Genomic DNA, 22137 nt, shown 5'->3' on the forward strand with positions numbered 1-22137 from the left:
AACCTTCCTGACGGCCCGCACAACAACCATCAACCATTTCTGCTAAACTGTGAAATCTTGTTCTAGCTAACTCCATGGAACGGGTGGATTCCTTAAAATCCGACTATACCAATTGGGCCAACAAAGGCCCGGATGTGAAACAGATGACCGCTGACACCTGTGTTTCTACCACGGTGGTTGGTGGTGTGTGGCACATGTCCTCGTGCACAGAGCGACTCGGCTTCATTTGCAAATCCACAGCAGGTTGGTTGAAGACTGCTGCTTCCAATAGAACAAAGAAATAAAAGTAGTCTAGCAGGACAATATTCACTTTTGCACATCCAGCTCTAAAAAAGAAAATATATTAGCTGGAAGGTTTAAAAAGAATATATGAAATTATCTAAGTCCCACTCTAAACAAATTTTTAAATCTATTTTAAAAGTGTTCCCAGTGGTTTTTTAATTATGATTAAGCCTTATTTAGCCAAAATCGAGAAAATGTGAGTCATTTTGTAGGACCGTTTCTGCACACTGGAAATAGTTCATTAGAAGTTTACCTCTGAGTTGTGGGCAGAAGTGTTGAACCCTGCCCCCTGTTGCTAAGAGCTCAGAGCAGGGAGCTTGTGTATTTTCTACATTACATATACGATCTTTTTCAAACTGCATTTTTTTGTTTGCTCCTGATCCACAACAATTTAGATTAAGAAATATTTACAAACTCAGTCTTAATTCTTAATTTTCTTGACATATGTCCTCCATCATCAGAAAAATGCCTCAAGAACATGTTAAAAAAAGGCAAAAATTATCAATTTTTATTGGAGGGGGTTAGGTCCTATAAATATCAGGTTAGTAAAACAAGGGAAAACATGCTTAGTTAAAAAACCTCATTTCTGAATTCTGACTCATTTTGCAGCAGTGAGATATTTAGCAGGCGTGATGTCAGACCACTTTGTCGGGCTGCACGGTTTCCGTTGCTCTGACTTGTCTTTCAGATTTGAAATTTAAACAATAAAAGGTTTAGTAGTTTAATGCTTTGACACCTATTGATCAATGAATCAAACCACTTTGGCTCCAAAATTAACTTAATTGAGCTTTTACTCAAAACCCAAAACACAAGTGATTTTTTTTCCTGTTGAGCTGTTTCTGTTCACTAAAAATATATATCTTTCGACTTTATTTAAATTTATTTGTACTTAAGTTTAAAAGAAAAAGGCAAAATGTCATGTCTTGTTTGACAAAACTAGACTTTAGCAGTAAAGAAATGCATTTCCACTCATTTCTGCTGAAGGGAACGTTCACGTGTAAATTAGAAGTTGATCTATTAAAATGATGATCATTCTAGAAATAACAAAGTAATGTGCCTCCTGTCTTCTGTGCTCCATTGCCATTTTGATGATTTTTTTATTTAACACCTGCTCTTTTTCCAGATTTAATTACAGAGGTGAAAGGGGAACGGCTAAAAGGTAAAATCCAATTCTTTTATATTTAATGTGTAGAAAAGCTGCTAAAAGTCTGTTTTGAAATAGTATTAAGGTAGTTATTCAGAAAGAAGCTGAAAGGTCATAACTGCATTGAACGTTCATCCATTTCTGTCCTGTGATTCCTGTGCCGTTTTCTATCCACTTGTGCATTTATAGATTTGCATCATGGTGTTATCCCTGCTGCGGTGCTAGCGGCTGTACTCATCTTTGCCCTGCTGGTCGTCTCAATGTGGTTTCTGTACAAGAGGAACTATCTATGTTTTCATGGGATCCACACAAACTCTGCACGCTTTCACAGCCTCCCTGCACTTAGAAGTGCTTATTACAGACAAACCAGCTCTCAAGCAACGGAGTCGGACGGAAATGTGCTGATTACAGACCTGGAGACTCACTCGGGAGAATAGCACCCCATACCGAGATTGCTCACCTGCAGCCGCGACTGCCAAGTAAAACTGTCAAACGGTGGGGGTCCTGATGGAAACGGAGATGTTTTTAAAGACTCTGCCTTCTATCTGTGATTCAGTCAGGACATTTAAATGTAACCAAAGTGAATTTTATGCATTGGGGGTTTAGAGTTCATTCCTTTTTGTGTTTCATTTAGAAATGTTAGATAAATGGGGATGTTAAAGAAAGGATTCAGATTTTTATACTTGTTAAAATATTTTTTTTTGGCTCATAGGGTCGAAAACCATACTGATGATCCGTTGTTTTTCTGCAGGATTTTGTTTAACTATAAATGTGGTACGACATAAAAGATCAAGGTTAAAGTTCCTAAACAAACAAACAAAAAAGAAGAAAAGAATGCCAAACCAATTTTTATTTCCTTTTTTCATCACTTTTCAAAAGCTGCTGTATCTGCAAGTGGTACATTTCTGCTGTCAGCATTAGCTTTATATTCCGTTTTCTTAATTTAATACACATGTTTTATAATATTGCTTAAGGGTTTTGTACGTTTATAACTAACAGAAAAATATATTTCAGATGTCTAATGATTGGGTGTTCTGATTTTGTCTGCTGATACAAAGAAATAAAATATTATTCGATTTTATTCTGATGCAAATAAGCTGAAGCAGGGTGAAATAATGGAGATTTCCTCCTTAAGAAGTACTCTGTGGCATAAAGAGTCTCATAAAAGTGAACGCTCTCATATTTGGGGTCTATTAATAGAAGTTCCCCTCAGTGGTGAAATAGAAAGGCAGAATTTTGGTATTTCTACTATGCAAGCTATTTTTGGAATTTGACCTTTGGCCATTAGGTCAATTGCTATTAATACTTGAATTAAAGAAAGACTATGAAATATTAAAAAAATAATGAAAATCGACAGTAAACAGAACTGGTTCGGCTTCAGAGCCTACAGGAGACACGTGACCAGGTCATCGAGCGTTTGGATAAGCCGGAAATCGCAGGCCTCTCCTTCAAAATAAAGTGTTACACGTTCACAAAAAAGTTTAACGTGTGGTAAAAACAAACAGAGCAGGGATGACTGAAACATAATGTAATTTTTAGGCATTATTTTAATAATTGTAGACAAAAAATAAAACATTATCGTGTAAAATTATAACACATGTATTGTTTATTTTGACTAATTCGTGGAATCCTCGTTTATATATTTCGTCCTTAAAATATAAACGTATCCCAGCTTTTGCTTTCGTGTAGTTTGTTCCACTATTTTTTTGCTGTTTTGGCGCTCGAACTCGACAGGAAGTTGTAGCTGCAGCTTTTTCTGACAGCATCCCAGCCTCTGACAGCTGACAGAACGGGTTGAGGCTGCTACCGATCACTTCGTTCGGAGTTCTGGGCCATTGACCGGCCCGACCTCACCGTCCCACACCCATCCAGCGGCGCCACTTCCTGCATGAGTCCGTCACGGTTCTGGCTTGACCATGCCGAGACTGTCCGGAACGACCCTCTACCTTTGTCTACTACTGGTGCTGGTGGAGTCGACTGGTTTTGGTGCGAAAGCGCAGAACACCGGCGCGAGCGCGTTTGGTGAGCTACCTGACACTTTTAGTTTTGTTTTCGTTTGCTTTCCCACTGACCGTAAACTCTCTGACCATGAAAACTCAGGACACGAATGAAACCGTCTACTTTCCTTCTTCTGTGAACTGGGTCGGACCGTTTAAATATGTCTTTCCCCACATGAACCACTGTTCATTCTCCCAAAATCAACATTTGGCCTCTTGTTTTTGTGTTGTTCTTGACTCACATAGAACAAGTACAGCAAAAGTAACGCTGTAACACGAGCTGGATTTCTATTTTGAAAATCCCTTTTGGGCTCGTGCCCTAATAATGTTTGTTCTTGTTTCGATGTTTCTTTGTTTGTCCAGCCTGTGTGGTCGGTCTCACCTTTTCACATGTATTGACAAACGGAATGACGTTCAGGTCAAATGCCTAAGAGCTGTGGCCCTTGTCTGCAGTTGGTCCTCTGCCAGCTGTTGCTCTGCTGCTGCTGTGTCTTTAGTTTAACCGAGCCTTCAATCTGTTTTTGCCGCTTTTTGGTTCCTCCTGTCGGGTGGACTTTCGTTTTATACGTTCTCTTGGCCTCCAGAGTTCCTCCAAATGCTAATTTTAAACAAGTATTATTATTTTTTTAAACTTAGTTCTACACCTCCTGCAGCCTACATTATGACACTTCCTTCCTTGTGGTGCTGTGTGTTTCATGCCAAAACAAAAGTTCTTACTTTGCGCCATTATATATACTCTATGGCAGGGGTGTCAAAGTCATTTTCACCGAGGGCCACATCACTTTAGTGGCTGTCCTCGAAGGGCCAGATATAACTTATACATGTAACTAAACAAGTAAACAACTCCTTAATGTTAAATTACTCTATTTATTTACTGTAACTTTTAAAGTGACAAATAGAAAACATGTTTGTTTGTTACTCTAGCATAAATCCTATTAAATATGATTCTGTCAGGTCAGGTTACATGGACAATGTTGAAGTCCTAATGTATAGTTGCCCAACCCAAGATTTCAAGTCCAATTCCCCCTAAATATGAATAACTGCACTCCAATTTTTATTTTTTATTTTAAGAAATTCAAAACTTTTATGCGGGCCACATAAAATGACATGGCGGGCCACATTTGGCCCCCGGGCCTTGAGTTTGACACGTGTGCTCTATGGCCAGTTTATTAGATCCACTTTGCTAGTACCGGGTTGGACCCCTTTTACCCTCAGTACTGCCTTAATCTTTGGTGGCGTAGATTCAACAAGGTACTGGAAACATTCCCTCAGAGAGTTTGGTCCATATTAGCATAATATTATCATCAGTTGCTGCACATTTGTGGACTGAACACCCAGTCCCACCACATCCCAAAGGTTTTTTATTGGGCTGAGATCTGTTGACTGTGGAGGCCATTTGAGTCCACCCAAGTCATTGTCATGTTCAAGAAACCAGTCTGAGATTATTCCAGCTTCATGACATGGCGTGTTATCCTGCTGGATGTAGCCATCAGAAGATGATACACTGTGGTCATAAAGGGATTGACACGATCAGCAACAATACTCGGGTAGACTGACATTGTAACAATGCTGACATAAGGGGTTCAAGAAAATATTCCCCACACCATTACACCACCACCACCAGTCTGAACCATTGATACAAGGCAGGATGGATCCATGCTTTCATGTTGTTGATGCCAGATTCTGACCATACCATCCAAATGTTAGAGCAGAAATGGAGACTCATCAGACCAGTCAACGTTTTTCAAATCTTCTATAGTCCCATTATGGTGGTCTTGCATGAATTGGAGCCTCAGTTTCCTGTTCCTAGCTGACAGGAGGGGGCACCCGGTGTAGTCTTCAGCTGTAGACCATCTGTCTCAAGGTTGGACGTGTTGTGGTTTCAGAGATGTTCTTCTGTAGACCTCTGTAACCAGAGGTTATTTGAGTTACTGTTGTCTTTCTATCAGCTGGAACCAGTCTGGCCATTCTCCTCTGACCTCTGACATCAACAAGGCATTTCCACCCACACAATTCTGTAGACTCTAGAGATGGTTATGGGTGAAAATCCCAGTAGATCAGCAGCTTCTGAAATCTTCAAAGCAGCCCGTCTGGTAGCAACAACCGTGCCATGTTCAAAGTCACTATAATCACCTTTCTTCTCCATTCTGATGCTCGGTTTGCACTGCAGTAGATCATCTTGCCCATGTCTACTTGCCTAAGTGCATTGAGCTGCTGCCATGTGATTGGATGATTACAAATTGGTATCAATGATCAGTTGGACAGATGTGTCTAATAAAGTGGCCAATGAGTGAATATTTCTTTTTTTTTAAATGGATCAAATTATGTTTGGAGTTTTCCTCCAGTCTTTCTCATGAATACTTTGCAGAGTTTTCGTCTCTGTCCAAAAAAAAAAGCTATGGTTCATTTTTCAGTGTGTTCCCATGCAAAGGTGGAGATCAAGACAGGTCAGGCCAGGTGTATGTTGATGATTACATCATCTACAAACTATTAATAGTGGCAGGCAGAGTGTGCCAAAATCCAAAACACTTCATATTTTGATATCAACACTACTTGATAAGAGTACATGCCAAGAAATCTTAAAATTTTCCAAATATGAAGGTTTGTTCAAGTTTGAAGGACTCAAACAATGTTTTCCACAGCACAATCAAGTTCAAAATAATAAATATGTTGATATTTGTTTTCATTTTTTGTTTCATGGTAAGAATTCAAAGTGTGGTTGAAAAAAGTTAGATGAGAAGTCAAACATTTTAAATCTCAGGGCTTAGTTTGTTTATATAAAATATTTTCTGTCTAAATGGAAGAAAATGGCTCCTAAAGAGACAGATTGAACATGATTTTGTTTATGTTCTCTGTCATCATTGCAGATGAGGATGATTTCTCTATTCAGCACTCGAGGACAAGCACATGTTTGAGTGCACAGACACCTGCAGTCCTTCATCTCACCACCTGTGACCCCAAAGACTCCTCCCAGCGATGGAAGTGGAGCTCAGCTCATCGGCTCTTCCACGTGGACACGTCACTCTGTTTGGCTATGGATCTCCCTTCCAAGAAGGTGTCCATAACTGACTGTGGCTCCACCGACCCGACGTGGTGGCATTGTGCTGACGGAGCTCTTTTCACTGCTTACCAAATGGGTCTGTCAGTCAGCGAAGGCAATTTAGTGGCCAAACGAAACTCTAATGACACTTGGGTAATAGGAGGATCCCAGAGCAACATCTGCACTAAGTCGTATCGTGGTAAGTGTGGCCTAACACATGCACTTCCCTAATCTTTACTTCAAACAAGAAAAGTTGCAATTAGTTTCGTTTTTGTTGACTCCATCAAATAAAGTTTGTTCTGAGATGACGTCACTCCGTCTTTGTTTGATAAGCACAAACAGTCAAGGGTCGCTAATGTTTAAAAAAAAAGACAGCAGACCCAACCTGTCATTTGGCTTGCCGTCATTGCTGTGGCTGGATCGTACCATTGTACAGTGTGACAACCCGCCATGTTTAATTCCTCTGCCTCTTAGAGGCAAACACATTTCTTGGTGCATTTGGGGACTTCCTTGATTTAGATCTATGCACTTGGAGCTGACGCGATGTCGAAACCTTGGCTTTTGCTTTCCTTTCACACTTCACACCGTGTCTATGCAACCTAGGTGTTTTCCCAAATAAAATCATTCAGTGGACCAGACGTTTTGACATAACAATGAATATGCAGCTTTTCCTGTGTGTAAGAAGTCTTAAAGTCTGAGCTTCTTCAAACCGAGGCTACAGATAGAGTAAAGGGGTTTTGATGCGAAACTGCATGAGGCTCATCATTTGGTATGAAAACCTTTCTTCTGCTTAGCGTTTGAGGAAAGCAAAGCAAGAGTAGCTAAGTGAACTTGGACTGTACCAACTCTCAGCAAAAAAAAAATTCAAGCGAAACAGGTACTTAGAAATCAGTTAAGGACATCTAAAATAAATGTGTACGAACAAGAAAATCCAAAATTGTCTTGATTTTCCCTGTTTTTCTTGTTTCCTCATGTTTTGTGCTGCAAGAGCCTTAACAAGTGCAGCAGGTTATGTTTCACAGCTGTGACATGATTTAAGTGTCTCAAAGCGGAAACAGACATCCAACACTTGTAATGGGTCTCTCTGTGCACAGTTGTCCACACCACAGATGGAAACTCAGCTGGCCTCCCCTGCGAGTTCCCCTTCAAGTACAACGGCAGCTGGCATCACCAATGCCTGCCTGACCCAGACTTACCTGGATGGTCTTGGTGCGCTACCACCGTCGATTTTGATCAAGATCAGAAGAAGGGGCAGTGTCTGATTCCTGGCAGGTTCCTTTTTCCTAAATTAAGTGGGCTGTACTTTAACGTTTTTGAGTATTTTCATTACAAAAATATACCAAGGTGTCATCTGTAAAAAAATGCACCATATTACAGATTTGTAGAGCTTGTAAGCAGATGAATCTCAACAGTCTCTTTGACTTTGCAGAGGAGGACTGCCACACCCTGTTTGAAGGGCCAGTGGGAGACTCTTGCTACGAGTTTGTTGCCACCGCTGCTGTGACCTGGCATGCCGCCTTGGACTCGTGTCGGAGTCAGGGTGCCGATCTGCTCAGTCTGTCCGACATCGACAATCTCACCAGTAAGACCTGTCAATCCATGCCACCACTCCCTCTCCTTCCTTTCATTTCTTTCTCCTTACTTCTCACGTGTTGACTGTATTTCAAAAATGTCGACCGTCCTGTCAAGAATATGGATCCTGTACTACCACATTTCAACCAAACGCAAACAAAAGAAAGGTTGCATGTCAGAGCCGCAACAGAAAACAAACGTTTAAAATGTTGACTGATCCATAGAATTCACCAGTCATCTTCTGTAGATGCACCCTCGTCACAAGAAATATAAAGACACATTTATTGTGACATTGGAAGGGGAAGTCATTATAAAAAACACCTTAAAACTAATTTCTTTTTGTAAACCTCTCATCAATTTATAGACGAATAAAATCTTAGGTTTGGAAAGCAAAACCCTAAACGCGGGGGGGAAAAAAAGGAGTTAAAGCGCCACTTCTTTAAAATGATCTTTATACCTTTTGCACTTTGAACATTCACCATGCAAAGAGAAACTGCTAGCCAGCGCCTCTGATGAAACGGAGCCCTTTCACCTGGTTCCTGCTTTTGTTCCTATTTCTTCCTCTCTGCTTGAGCATCACGCTGTGTAATTTCCACAGCCTTGTTACGAAAACACCAACTTACTACAGCTGAGAGAACAAGCTAAGATGTTTGAAGGAGTACACCTCACCAGCCTGAAAAGATTTCCCCATCCTGCATGCATTCTTTGACTCATTGCTACGAAAGTTAATATAAACACCTTTTGCAGAATTAGAGCTGTGTTTTTCCTCTAAACTCACAAGACCCGAATCAAAAGTAGTTCATGTTGGGGCTGCAGGCTGTGTAAAAGTTGCTCAATTTTGGACTTTTAAGTCTCTGGATTGTGTGAAGATGGGACAAAAGCAGTAGAATTAATTTTATTTACTCTTAACTTCTTTTTGCTGGAGAATAGCCAATAGGGATTAAAGAGGCAGCAGACAATGCTCAGCATTACCTGTTTATTTTTAACTTTCTTTCCTTCTGCTGTGGTTATCCATGGATGCTCAGAACATGCAATAAAGCAGCAACTTTTTTCACAGTAAATTTGTCATTTAAATAATAGATAAAACAGCTGTCATTTTGGTTTCTTTTTTGTGTGTGTGTGTGAACAAATTAAAGTTTTTCTCATGGGCCTAACTTGTAGGTTTGTATGTATTAGTTCCTAACCACAGCTGTGTTTGTGTTGCAATGTTCGACCGTTCAGTGTTTAGCGGCTTCCGTATGATGCCAATAAAGATGTGGATCGGCCTTCACCAGCTGGACACTTCTCAGGGCTGGCAGTGGTCGGACGGGTCCCCGCTCTCCTTCCTACGCTGGGAGAAAGGTAGTGACCGTTGACTCGTTTCTCTGTAATTTGTTAATCCCAAACTAAATCTAAAATCATTTCAAAAACTAGGGGGGAAAAAAGCCCCGACATGGAAATAAAATGGAAAAAATGATAGCTTTGAAGCTCTCGTGTTGCAGTTTTCACTTGCCAGAAATATCCGCTCCCTTTGGCATGCTGGGATGCGGATACTTTGTGTTTTCTTTTGTGCATTGGCCTTCAGTAAACATTGGTGCTAGTCAGAGAAACAATGCAGCAGTGTTATGAAGAGGCAGAGTGTGCCAGTGTGGCCCTGGGATTGTTAGTGCTTTTGAATAATCCATTATAAGTAATAAATGGATGGCTTTATGAAGCCTGCAAGCTATTGTGAGATATTGTCATTTTCTTTCTAAATTCTTTTGCACTGGGTGTGAATAATCTGCCTTTTACTGATCTGGACTCTCAGTGATTTACAGAATAATTGTATTTCTGGTATCAGTGTGTGAGCCATTTGATACCAAAGAGCACTTATGTCTTAGTAGATTTCAAAGTTGATATATTATTTCTTTCTAGGCTTGTGATATACACATAATATTACAATATTATTATTTGCTGTTTTCTGTGGGGGGTTTTCCAGATATGCCACCCACCTCATTGTTAATCGAGGCGGACTGCGGAGTCCTGAACTCTCAACAGAACTATGAAGCGGAGTCGTGCAACAAACGGCTGCCCTACATCTGCAAGAAGAGGCTGAATCATACAGACACAGGTGGGTTTGCTTTTGCTTATAGATCCTATTAGGTTACCTTTAGAGAGCAACTAAACACAAGGTGCTCACTTCTGTCAGCAGTTTAAACATTTAACTATGCAGAGCTTTCTTCCAAAGTCTTTCCTTCTTTCTGCAGCGTCTCTTATCTATAATAACACGGCGTGTGAAGACGGCTGGGTGCCGTGGAGTGGCTTCTGTTACAAGTTGGTAAAAGACGTGCCAAAGAACTTCACAGATGCCAGCAACCACTGCAGCGTCTCTGAAGGGGGAGCACTTTTGGCTAGTTTCCACTCCATTGACAGCAAAGAGTTGATCAGCACCAACTTCCATTCAGGTAAAGCTGTTTGCATCTCAAATGTTACTCTGATATCTAATGAGTAGGGATGGGTACAGTTTGGATTATATCCTCTACCAAATTGGTACTTTTGAAATAGTTCCGGTGCCTAAACAGTGCTCGAACAGGTCCTTATAAAATGAAAAGACACACCAGTTCTTATCAAAAACGTTTAAGTGTGATGAAACTACGTCACACTGTAAAGGACGGTGCCTCCCCTGCTCAGGAACACTTTGGAGAAATTGTTGCATGTTTTACTGTGAAGTACAGCCAATTTTCCCTCGCTTTGGCTTCAGCAGCCTCACCTCTTCTTATGTAAGCCCGCTCAAAATCACTGTTGAAATGATTGGCTAGAATACAAAGTAAAACTGAATAGAATATTAGTGATTGAAATCTCCAAAACGAAGGACAGAAATCCAAGGTACCAGTAGCACTGTATACTTCGGTACCAACTTGGCACTTAGTTTTAGTACCCATCCCGAGCGATAAGTCCTGCAGGGGTTTTACAGTGTTGTGGTAATGTTTGCAGCTCACATTGTCAGATTCTTTTCATTAATGTTCTTCACGAAATACTAGAAAAACTGTAAAATTTTAAGACTTTTTTTATCAGAAATAAGAAAAGCTGAATACCTGGATACCTGGAAAGACCTCAGACCTCTCAGTCCAGAAAAGTGCAGTGCTAGGAACAACTAAGATACTGCCCTGGGGCGTTTTTTTTATAAAACTATAAAAACGCAGCTGGGAGGGTGGAGGGGTGTTAGGTCTGAGGTCTGAGGTCTGAGGTCTTTCCAGGTATCCAGGTATTCAGCTTTTCTTATTTCTGATTAAAAAAAAAAGTCTTAAAATTTTACATTTTTTCTAGTATTTTGTGAAGAACATTAATGAAAAGAATCTGACAATGTGAGCTGCAAACATTACCACAACACTGTAAAACCCCTGCAGGACTCATTGTCACCTTCACTTTGCATGTTTTCTCCAGTTCTTCTCTGAGTCTCTGGTATTTCTCCAGTTTCTCATGTTCCTTCTTCCTGATGTTCCCATCGCTTGGCACTGCCACATCCACCACAACGGCTTTCCTCTGTTCTTTATCCACCACTACAATGTCTGGTTGGTTCGCCATTACCATCCTATCAGTCTGGATCTGGAAGTCCCACAGGATCTTTGCCCTTTCGTTCTCTACCACCTTCGGAGGTGTTTCCCATTTTGACCTTGGGGTTTCCAATTCATATTCTGCACACATGTTCCTGTATATTATTCCAGCCACTTGATTGTGGTGCTCCATGTATGCTTTCCCTGCCAGCATCTTACATCCTGCAGTTATGTGCTGGATTGTTTCAGGCGCCTCTTTGCACAGCCTACACCTTGGGTCTTGTCTGGTGTAGTAGATCTGAGCCTCTATCGCTCTGGTGCTCAGGGCTTGTTCCTGAGCTGCCAGGATGAGTCCTCCAGTGCTGTCCTGTAGGCCAGACCTTTCTAGCCAGTGGTAGGACTTCTTGATACATCCCATGCAGGGGTTTGTCCTCCCATGAGGATCTGTCCTCCAGCACTGCATCCTCTGCTCTCCATTGCCAGAGACATTCACTGAGCATATTGTCAGTTGGGGCCTTCAGCTTGTATTCATGTATCTTGGATGTTTCATCCTGGATAGTGGCTTCTTCTCTATCTCTTCCTTTGGCCATCTTATTATTTCTGCAGGGTATCCGATAACTGGCAGTGCGTAGCTATTTATTGCCCAGGTCTTATTTTTGCCATTGAGCTGGCTTCTCAGGACTTGCCTTACCCGTTGGAGGTATTTGGCTGTTGCAGCTTTCCTTGTTGCCTGCTCCAGGTTGCCATTTGCCTGCGAAATTCCAAGGTACTTGTAACTGTCCTCAATGTCTGCCATTGTTCCTTCTGGAAGTGAGACTCCTCCTGTGTGGACTACCTTTCCTCTCTTTGTCACCATCCGGCTGCATTTCTCGAGCCCGAATGACATCCCAATGTCAGTACTGTAGATCCTGGTGGTGTGGATCAGGGAGTCAATGTCTCGCTCGTTCTTAGCGTATAGCTTGATGTCATCCATGTAGAGGAGGTGACTGATGTTGGCCCCATTTCCGAGTCGGTATCCATAGTCAGTCTTGTTGATTATTTGGCTGAGGGGGTTCAGACCTACAGTCAGGACCATAAATATTTGGACAGAGACACAGTCTTTCTAATTATGCTTCTGTACATTACAACAGTGAATTTAAAATAAAACAACTCAGATGCCACTGAAGTGCAGACTTTCAGCTTTTATTCCATGGGTTGAACAAACGATTGCATAAAAATGTGAAAAACTAAAGCATTTTTTAAACACAATCCCTGCATTTCATGGGCTCATAATTGGTCCAATCGTAATTGGACAAATGAAATAACTAAAAACAAAATGGTCATTACTAATATTTGGTTGAAAATCCTTTGTTGGCAATGACTGCATGAAGTCTTGAACTCATGGACATCACCAGATGCTGGGTTTTCTCCTTCCAAATGCTCTGCCAGGCCTTTACTGCAGCAGCTTTCAGTTGCTGTTTGTTTGTGGGCCTTTCTGTCTGAAGTTTAGTCTTCAACAAGTGAAATGCATGCTCAATTGGGTTAAGATCAGGTGACTGACTTGGCCATTCAAGAATATTCCACTTCTTTGCTTTAATAAACTCCTGAGTTGCTTTGGCTGTATGTTTTGGGTCGTTGTCCATCTGTATTATGAACCAATGCCCAATCAGTTTGGCTGCATTCACCTGGATCGGCACAGACAGTTTGTCTCTGAACACCTCAGAGTTCATTGGGCTGCTTCTGTCCTGTGTCACGTCATCAATAAACGCTAGTGTCCCAGTGCCACTAGCAGCCATGCACGCCCAGACCATCCCACTGCCTCCACCGTGTTTTACTGATGATGTAGTGTGCTTTGGATCATGAGCTTCTCCACGTCTTCTCCATACTTTTCTCTTGTCATCATTCTGGTAGAGGTTGATTTTGGTTTCATCTGTCCAAAGAATGTTTTTCCAGAACTGTGCTGGCTTTTTTAGATGCTTTTTAGCAAAGTCCAATCTATTCTTCCTATTCTTGAGGCTTATGAGTGGCTTGCATCTGTAGTGTAACCTCTGTATCTGCTTTCATGCAGTCTTCTTTTTATGGTAGACTTGGATATTGATACGCCTACCTCCTGGAGAGTGTTGTTCACTTGGTTGGCTGTTGTGAATTGGTTCCTCTTCACCATGGAAATGATTCTGCCATCATCCACCACTGTTGTCTTCCGTGGACGTCCAGGTCTTTTTGCGTTGCTGAGTTCACCAGTGCTTTTTTTCTTTCTCAAGATGTACCACATCATTGATTTTGCCACTCCTAATACTGTAGTAATTTCTTGCGTGTTTTTTTCTGTTTTCTCAGCATATTGATGGCTCCTTTCACCTGCATGGAGAGATCCTTTGACCGCATGTTGTCTGTTCACAACAAAATCTTCAAAATGCAAGCACAAGTCCTCTAATCAACTCCAGGCCTTGTATCTGCTTCATTCATAATGACATAACAAGGGAATTTCCCACACCTGCCCATGCAATAGCATGGAAGTCAATTGTTCAATTGCTTACGAGCCCATGAAATGAAGGGGTTGTGTTTAAAAAAATGCTTTAGTTTAGTTTCTCACATTTTTATGCAATCTTTTGGTTCAACCCATGGAATAAAAGCTGAAAGTCTGCACTTCAATGGCATCTGAGTTGTTTTATTTAAAATTCACTTTGGTAATGTACAGAAACAAAATTGGAAAGAATGTGTCTCTGTCCAAATAGTTATGGTCCTGTCTGTATGCAGAACAGCAGTGGGGACAGAGCATCACCTTGGTATATCCCACATTTGATGGACACTTGTGCAAGTGGCTTGCCATTGGCTTCAAGGGTGGTTTTCCACAGCTTCATTGAGTTTCCTATGAAGGCTCTTAGAGTCCTGTTTATGTTGTACAGTTCCAAGCATTCAGTGATCCACGGGTGTGGCATTGAGTCATAGGCTTTCTTGTAATCAATCCAGGCTGTGCACAGGTTGGTGTGTCGTGACCTGCAGTCTTAAGCGACTGTTCTGTCAACCAGGAGTTGGTGTTTGGCTCCTCTGGAGTCTCTACCAATGCCCTTCTGTGTGTTGCTAATGTAATGATCCAAGTGCCTATTTATCTTTGTTGCAATAACGCCTAACATGAGCTTCCATGTTGTGGAGAGACCGGTTATTGGCCGGTAGTTGGATGGGACTGCACCCTTTGAGGGATCCTTCTGGATCAGGATCATTCGCCCTTCCGTTAGCCATTCGGGGGGAATCCCATCTCTTAGCAGCTGGTTCATTTGTGCTGCCAGGCGCTCGTGGAGTGCGGTGAGTTTCTTTAGCCAGTAGGCATGTATCATGTCAGGGCCCGGTGCTGTCCAGACTTTCATGGATGTCTGCCACTGTGATGGTTCTGTTCAGGGAGGTTGCTATGTTCTTTTCTCAGAGAGACCAGCCACTGGGCATTTCTGTTATGTGCTCTCTCTTTCTCCTTTATACTTTTCCAGTACTGTTCAGTTTCTAGCCTTTGTGGGTCTGCTCGGCTGTTTTGATCCTGCCACTGAGCGCTCACTTTCGCAGATTGAGTTGCGAACAGCCTGTTTATCCGTCTGGTCACTGAAAAAGGCTGCACTTAACCACTAAGGAAAAGAGCAGGCAGTGGTCAGACTGGTATAACATGCTGAGTCACAGGAAGAGGAAGCCTTCTCCACCAGGTTGGTCATGGCAAACTCCATAAACAATAAAGCCCCATTGTACCATTTCAAAAGCCCACTTTTCTTAAAAAAGAAAACTGCAGTGGAAAGCTTACTGACAGTCTGTAGGATTTTAATAACAAGCATCAGTAAAAACAGAGGATGGTACTCACCCAGAGGGATCTGGATAACATTCAACAACCAAACAGGTTTTGAGTCACTTGTTTATAAGTGTTTGCCATTTCCTAACACGCCTAACAATCTGCCTGTTCACACTTGTGGAAATTTCCAGCGTGTTTTTGTGTCGAGTTGAGTTTGGGACGGCTGTGGGGCAGAGGTAGAGCGGTTGACCCATGTGTCGAAGTGTCCTTAGGCAAGACACTGAACCACACATTGCTCCTGGTGGTTATAGGTTGGCGCCAGTATTCGGCAGTGGAGACCCCATCAGTGTTTGAATGTGTGTGTGAATGGATGAATGGGACTGTGAGTGTAAAATGCTTTAGGCCTTCTAAGAAGGTAGTGAAGCGCTATACAAGTATATTCCATATACCATTTTTGCATTTATTGATTTTTTTTTTTCTTACCATCAGAAACTGTCAAACTTGAAATTGAGAGTTGGCAGGAATTGCTGAAGCTGTTTTGCATGTTGTGTCACATTAGATAGCAGCATTTTGGAAGTGTGGATCGGTCTGAGCGGTGTCGGCTTGAACCCCACTACCTTCAAATGGACGGACCAGAAACCTTTGACCTTTACCTATTGGGACCAGAAACAGCCCATGCAGCCCTCTCAGAGTTCCTCCTGTGTCTTCTACTCCGGAAAGGTTTGTTGTTGTATAATTACCTACTCACTAAAGTCTTTTGGAATCCAGGTGTACTTACCATAATATATATTATATTTTTTGTTTCACAGAAAAATAATTTAATATAAACTTGGTTTATACCACGTGAACAAAACCTAAATGTAAGCTACGTATACACAGGGCATGTACAAGAACATGCTGAACATGGGTTTTTAAGCATTGGAAGAGGCTTGGTGTGAAAGGTCAAAGCGGTGCAAATCTTGAGAATCTTGCTCCAGGCTTTTTCTTTCACAGCTCCATTCCGTTATATGAAAGACACAGTGTCCTATAATTCCAGCCAGACACAAACCGCAAATATGAATCTTTTCTTCATGATAATTTTTTTAAGCAGTTTGCACTTCTGTGTATTGAAAAGGACACTACCCATACGTCATTACCAAATTCGAGTCCTTGATGTGTCAAAGTTCAACGGGCTCAACTTTCAATGCGCTTTCAATAGCCCCACGTTTTGTACGTAGAGAAAAAAAAAACAGACTCATGAACTTGCATAGAGTGAACATATACACAAATAGACTTTTCATTGGAAGTGGTTACTCAAATGCGTGTTTCCGAGCCCCGGTGTGAACGTAGCGTTAAATTCATAGGAGTGTATAAAAATGTCAGTATCTCAATTTAAATTTGAAATAAGCAGCCAAGATTCCTCTAATAAGTATTCACTTTCAGGGATTACATACCATTGTATTTTAAAAGCATTATTTCATGAAAATCTTTGATAATTTATCCATAAATTATTAAAATACCATTAAGATCATTTGGTTTTATTGGGATCAAATGGATCTGTGTGGATTAAGACACAATTAGAATCAACTGGATTACAAATTTTGTGATAGATGGATGAATAAATAACAAGTTGGATGATCATAGCTTCTGCTTGGGTTTTATTCTAGTCTGAGTCTTGAGGCAACTTCAATTGGTGCCAGACGCCTTATAAATAAACTGAACAAGAAAAATATAGATGGGTTTACTAAAGCCATTGTCAAATAATCTGTTTTGTGTGAAGATGCCGGCAAGATGTGATTATGTAATGCACAGACGCCCACATTACACACACAATAGAGAAACAAACCTAAAATATTACTTCCCAGACACGAAAAGGCTCGTTTACCATCTGAAACTCTCAGATTGTCCACAAAAGATTCCTTTTATTTCTTTTAGTTAAAGTAGATTCCTTAAACTAAAAGAACAAGGCAGTGAGGTCAGGTTTGCAGAGCTGAGAAGGACATTAGCTGAAAAATCTGTCTCAGCACAGCATCAGAAACCTCCTGCATTTTCCCAAACCAGTATGGCAATGCAGGGCAGATCTGGGTTTGATCTGCTGCCAAAGGTTCTTAAGTCTACAATTATTTAGCATTCTAGCAACTCAAATCTGAGGCCATCTGCTTAAAAGCTATTATCCACACAGAAACTGCTTCCTGCTGCAAAAATATCAATCTGGATATTGACAAAAACGTGGCTGGAAAAGAATCTGTGTTGCAAACCCATTGTCAGACTCATCTCAGAGGATTTGACTGGACCTTAAAAAAAGCTCCACACAAACTATTGTTAGCCAACAAGCAAAGAGTGAACCGAATATCCTCACCAGCAGTCTGTGAGAAGGCTTACTTCAGACGACTTAAGGCTTCACAGATTTTAAAAATGGTTTACCAATTCTTTTGTTGCTCAATCCATCCTTTTTATGTTTTGGATATTTCCTAATAGTTGACACTTTTAATAAGCCAAACTCCATTCCCATTCCCAATTTTTGAAGACAACATGCCACAACGAGTTATTGCATGAAAACAAATGGAAAAGCCTTTACCAGCTACCATTCTTATGACTTGATTTCGATACAAATGAAAATATAATGTTCAGAAATGGGGGGAAAAGGTACCGTATTTCCCGCACTATAGCACACATTGTATTGTAAGGCACACCATCAACAAATGGTCTATTTTTGAAATTATGTTAAGCGAGATAAATGACAGTTAGTCACTGCGTTCACAGTAACTCTTGAACTTGTTTGTAACATCCTACATGTTAAACACTTTAGAAGAGTTAGGTGTTTTAGCGTATTCAGAATAATAACCAACCAAACAGTTGGATAGTGTGTTGTGTAGCTCTCAAAACTCAACTTTTAATTGCAGGTCATCTTTTAGTTTTCATGAACAGATGAGGTTAGTGCCCAGCCTGTTTGTAGTTTTTATAAAAATTTGGAAAAAAAACCCACAAGTGGTTATTTTTGTTTTTGATTATTTGTGTTTTGAAAATTGAATTTGAAAAATTTGAACGAAGATCCCTCTTTTTTTATTGAATGCAATACTCTTCCATATTTGAATGCACCTCGTACAGTACTCACGACGTACACACTGAGACTTGTTTCTGACAATACTTACTAGTTTTTCCTTGTAGAATAAAAGCTGTGTGTGTTTTTTCGTTTGCATGCTTGTGTAAGACCTGTATGCTCTTTACAGTCTCACCGTTGGCGGGTTGGTGACTGCACACAGAAGAAACCCTTCATGTGTCAAAAGGAAGGAAAGCTCAAGGAGTCACCAGCGGTGGTCGGATGCAGCTTTAAAGATGTGAGGATTGTCTCATTCCACCCATTTTTCTCCTGAAAAATGTTCTTCAGGAATTCCCATAACACAGTTATCCGTAATGTCGTTTGGCTGAATTTAATTCCTTTGCTGCCCAGAGGCAGTGAATGCAATCTTGAGTCAGTTTTATTGCTGATTTTGAGACTGATTGCGGATATAAATCCAATCTAAGTTATATTTCAATTGAAGCCTAAGTCTTGTGGTTTTCATTTATGCAGGGGTGGAGGAGACATGGCAACTCCTGCTATAAAGTAAACACAGAACAAGTTCCTTTTAAAGATCACTGTAACATCACTATAAGAAACAGGTAAGAACTTGTGCATAATTCCTAAAGTGCCACTAATCGAACCAATCGTTTCCATTTGGCACCCTAAACTAACGTCTCAGGTCTGACTGGTCTTCTTAGGTTCGAACAGGCCTTTATCAACCGGTTACTTGGTGAGCACATCAAAGCAGAGCCTCAGTATTTCTGGATCGCGCTGCAGGACATCAAGAACACAGGAGAGTACCAGTGGATAAGTCCAGACGGGTCACCAGGTGTAGTGACCTACACCAACTGGGGCTGGGCTAACCCAGGTTGGTATAAAACAGCTAAAACCAGCTAGGTGATGCACTGATGTGTTTGTTTTTACAGCAGCTGTCATTATGACTTTACACTAATAATGCAGGACTTCAGTCTGCTGAGTGTGATGGTGTCTTGTGGGTTGACAGATATTTGTAACCGTTAACTGTTATGTGTGCTGAAATTATACAGAATAGATCATTTGATACAGATTTTAATAAAACAAAATCTTATATCTTTTCAGGATTTATGTACAATCTGAAGGGTGCACTGTGGCGCAGTGGTTAGCGCTCTTGCCTCACAGCAAGAAGGCCCTCGGCTCAGGTCTTGGGGGACTTGAAACAGAACATCAATGGGGGACCCTTCTGTGTGGAGTTTGCATGTTCTCCCCATGTATGCCTCGGTTCTCTAAGGGGTCTCCGGCTTCCTCCCACTGTCCAAAAACATGCTTCATAGGTTAATTGGCAACTCTAAATTGTCCCTAGGTGGGAGTGTGAGAATGAAGGGGTGTGTGATAAGTGACCCTGCAACAGTCTGGCGACCTGTCCAGGGTGTCCCCTGCCTTTTCCCATAAGTGGCCGGGATAGGCTCCGGCAGCCCCGTGACCCCGGAAGGGACAAAACGGAAGAAGATGAATGTACAATCTTTATTTAACAAATTCCTGGTGCAAACTAAAATATCTCGTAAAATGTACAATCTAAAACTTTTTTTTCCTTAATAAAATTGAATTATTTAGTAAACACCGGATTAAACAGTTTTTTTTGTTATGTTGGAATATTTTAGCACAGGATGGAGGCTGTGTTGTGATAACCACCAGAAAACCCTTGGGCAGCTGGGAAGTGAAGAACTGCACACTTTTTAAAGCTGGAACCATTTGTAAGAAAGACCTCAGCCCGCCTCCAAGTCCAGAACCAGAGCCAAACCCGAATGCAACGTGTTCTGACGGATGGGTGTCCAGACAAGGCATCAAATATTGCTACAAGGTATGTGTGAATTTGAGAGGGACTTCTTTCTTCTTTGTTCTTTCTACAGAACCACTCTGGTGTACAGATATAAATATAATAAGGGTCATGCTTTTTAATAAGGATCTCATGTTTTTGCAGTTTTCAAATGTTGAAAACTGCTTTGATTACACAAAAAAGGACAGAACTTGCAGAATTAAAAAGGGGTCAATGCATAGATTATGTGCAAAAGGGATTCTTGCATTAAATGTCCACTTTATTTGTAAAAACCAAGATTATCCATAAACAATTAAGGTTAAATGGAGACGTCCATTTAACAGAAAGACAACTGTGATAAAAACGTTGCCTGTAGCTGTAGTTTGTTACCTATAGATTATTGAAGAAAAGAATAAGCATTTCATTATAACACTGGATCACCAGTCACACCATTGCTTCTGCTGTCATTTGTTTTCTTTAGTTATTTTCTTGCCCTTTAAGTCTGTTTATTCTACATTGTGTGAACCGAAAGGTCAAACCGTTTTGTTTTTATGTTTACTCAGGTTTTTCATGAGGAAAGAGTCAGCCGGAAGCGTTCCTGGGAGGAAGCCAGGAGGTTCTGTCAGGCTCTGGGAGCCGATCTGCCAAGTTTCACCAATGTTACAGAGATGTTGGCTCTGCACAGCATCATGAGAGAAACTATCAGGTCTGTGACCGACGCTGTCATTCAACTCTTGCTCCAAATTTCCTTCAGGGAGGTGAAGGTGTTTCACCACAAGAGGGCAAAACTGGAAAGTCCCACTGCAATCAAATTGTGTTTGTGGCATTTTTTTGATGGTGGAGGACATATTTCATGAAAATGTAACTCAAAAATGTATTTCAGAGTATTTTTTTTACTCAAATCGATGTGAATCCAGAGCAGATAGAAAATACCATTCGGAAGACTGACTGCTCTGCTCCATTCTGATGCATCCACTGTAGACGACTAGATCCAGTCTTTTGTTTTCCAATTCAAATCTGGCATCTGGCTGAAAACTGAACGGCTGAATAGCTCTGATATTGCCAATTTTGTCGCACCAGTAATGTTAGGTTGGAGATGTAAGGGAGGAGGATGCCCCGTGCCAACGGCCCCGCCCACAACTCAGAGGCGAATTTCTAATGAACTCCTGTCGCTCTGCAGAAACTTTGTCCAAGAAAATTACACTTTTCTTTACATTTTGCCTAAAAACGGCATAATCCTAATTAAATGACACTTTTACAATAGATTAAAAGATGATTGGAGCGGGTTTTTAGTGAGAAAATGGGCATTTTATTTTTGCTAAGATTCATATTTTACTCCTCATCGATTCAGTTTTAAATGGCTCTTTAAGCTCAACATCTAATGATCTTGAATTTCCTCTTTTTTATAAAAGCCAAATATATTAATGATGGTGTTGCATTGATTATTTTGCAGTAATAATCGGTTCTTCTGGGTTGGCCTGAACAGGAGAAATCCTGATGGTTTCTCCTGGCAGTGGAGTGACGGTCGACCTGTGAGTACAACTCTGATCATTCAGTTCTCTCTAAATCTGCTCAAGGAATAAAAAATAAATAAAACCTCCCCTCCTCTGACAGATTAAAAAACTGTAAAGATTTTTGGCCTTAGTTAATAAATTATTTTCTAGACATTGCTTCAGCCAGCGGGATCATTTTTATGCGGAGATGCCATTTTTGTGTAAAATCAATTAAAACGCATCAAACAGTTTGACTTTTTAAAATCAAGTTTTTAAAGTGAACCACAAGTGTTTTTATTTTCAGGTTTCCATGGATGTTTTACATCAAGATTTTCTTGAGGATGATGAGTACAGTCGGGATTGCACAGCTTTCAAGGTGGGCTTGATAAATGACACACAGCCCTTCTGTTTTCTGCTTTTTAGTCTTTATTCTTATTGCCCAATGGAAATTTGGGTGCATTTTTTTGAAAGATTCTTTAAAAAATAATTAATAGATTCTTTAAAAAATAATGTCAATATC

At 40.8% G+C, this 22137-nt stretch overlaps 2 protein-coding genes across 2 annotated transcripts in view; both read left to right on the top strand.

Moving 5' to 3' along the window:
• pla2r1 (phospholipase A2 receptor 1) overlaps nucleotides 1-2507 on the top strand; it is a 33240-nt gene extending 30733 nt beyond the window's left edge. Inside the window, exons 28-30 of the mRNA XM_023953360.1 lie at nucleotides 67-243; nucleotides 1406-1441; nucleotides 1616-2507. Of these exons, the coding sequence (XP_023809128.1) occupies nucleotides 67-243; nucleotides 1406-1441; nucleotides 1616-1863 (461 nt within the window). The 3' untranslated portion in view covers nucleotides 1864-2507. The remainder of the gene's footprint in view (nucleotides 1-66; nucleotides 244-1405; nucleotides 1442-1615) is intronic.
• A 690-nt stretch (nucleotides 2508-3197) lies between these two features.
• Nucleotides 3198-22137, top strand: part of LOC101158591 (lymphocyte antigen 75) — a 31429-nt gene continuing 12489 nt past the window's right edge. The window contains exons 1-15 of the mRNA XM_011490700.3: nucleotides 3198-3448; nucleotides 6291-6662; nucleotides 7558-7731; nucleotides 7893-8045; nucleotides 9257-9376; nucleotides 9993-10124; nucleotides 10261-10458; nucleotides 15852-16012; nucleotides 18502-18609; nucleotides 18843-18931; nucleotides 19031-19200; nucleotides 19970-20169; nucleotides 20688-20830; nucleotides 21578-21656; nucleotides 21922-21993. Coding sequence (XP_011489002.1) covers nucleotides 3343-3448; nucleotides 6291-6662; nucleotides 7558-7731; nucleotides 7893-8045; nucleotides 9257-9376; nucleotides 9993-10124; nucleotides 10261-10458; nucleotides 15852-16012; nucleotides 18502-18609; nucleotides 18843-18931; nucleotides 19031-19200; nucleotides 19970-20169; nucleotides 20688-20830; nucleotides 21578-21656; nucleotides 21922-21993 — 2277 coding nt within the window. The 5' untranslated portion in view covers nucleotides 3198-3342. The remainder of the gene's footprint in view (nucleotides 3449-6290; nucleotides 6663-7557; nucleotides 7732-7892; nucleotides 8046-9256; nucleotides 9377-9992; nucleotides 10125-10260; nucleotides 10459-15851; nucleotides 16013-18501; nucleotides 18610-18842; nucleotides 18932-19030; nucleotides 19201-19969; nucleotides 20170-20687; nucleotides 20831-21577; nucleotides 21657-21921; nucleotides 21994-22137) is intronic.

Source organism: Oryzias latipes, chromosome 3 (assembly GCF_002234675.1).
Source record: "Oryzias latipes chromosome 3, ASM223467v1".
NCBI classification, from domain to species: domain Eukaryota; kingdom Metazoa; phylum Chordata; class Actinopteri; order Beloniformes; family Adrianichthyidae; genus Oryzias; species Oryzias latipes.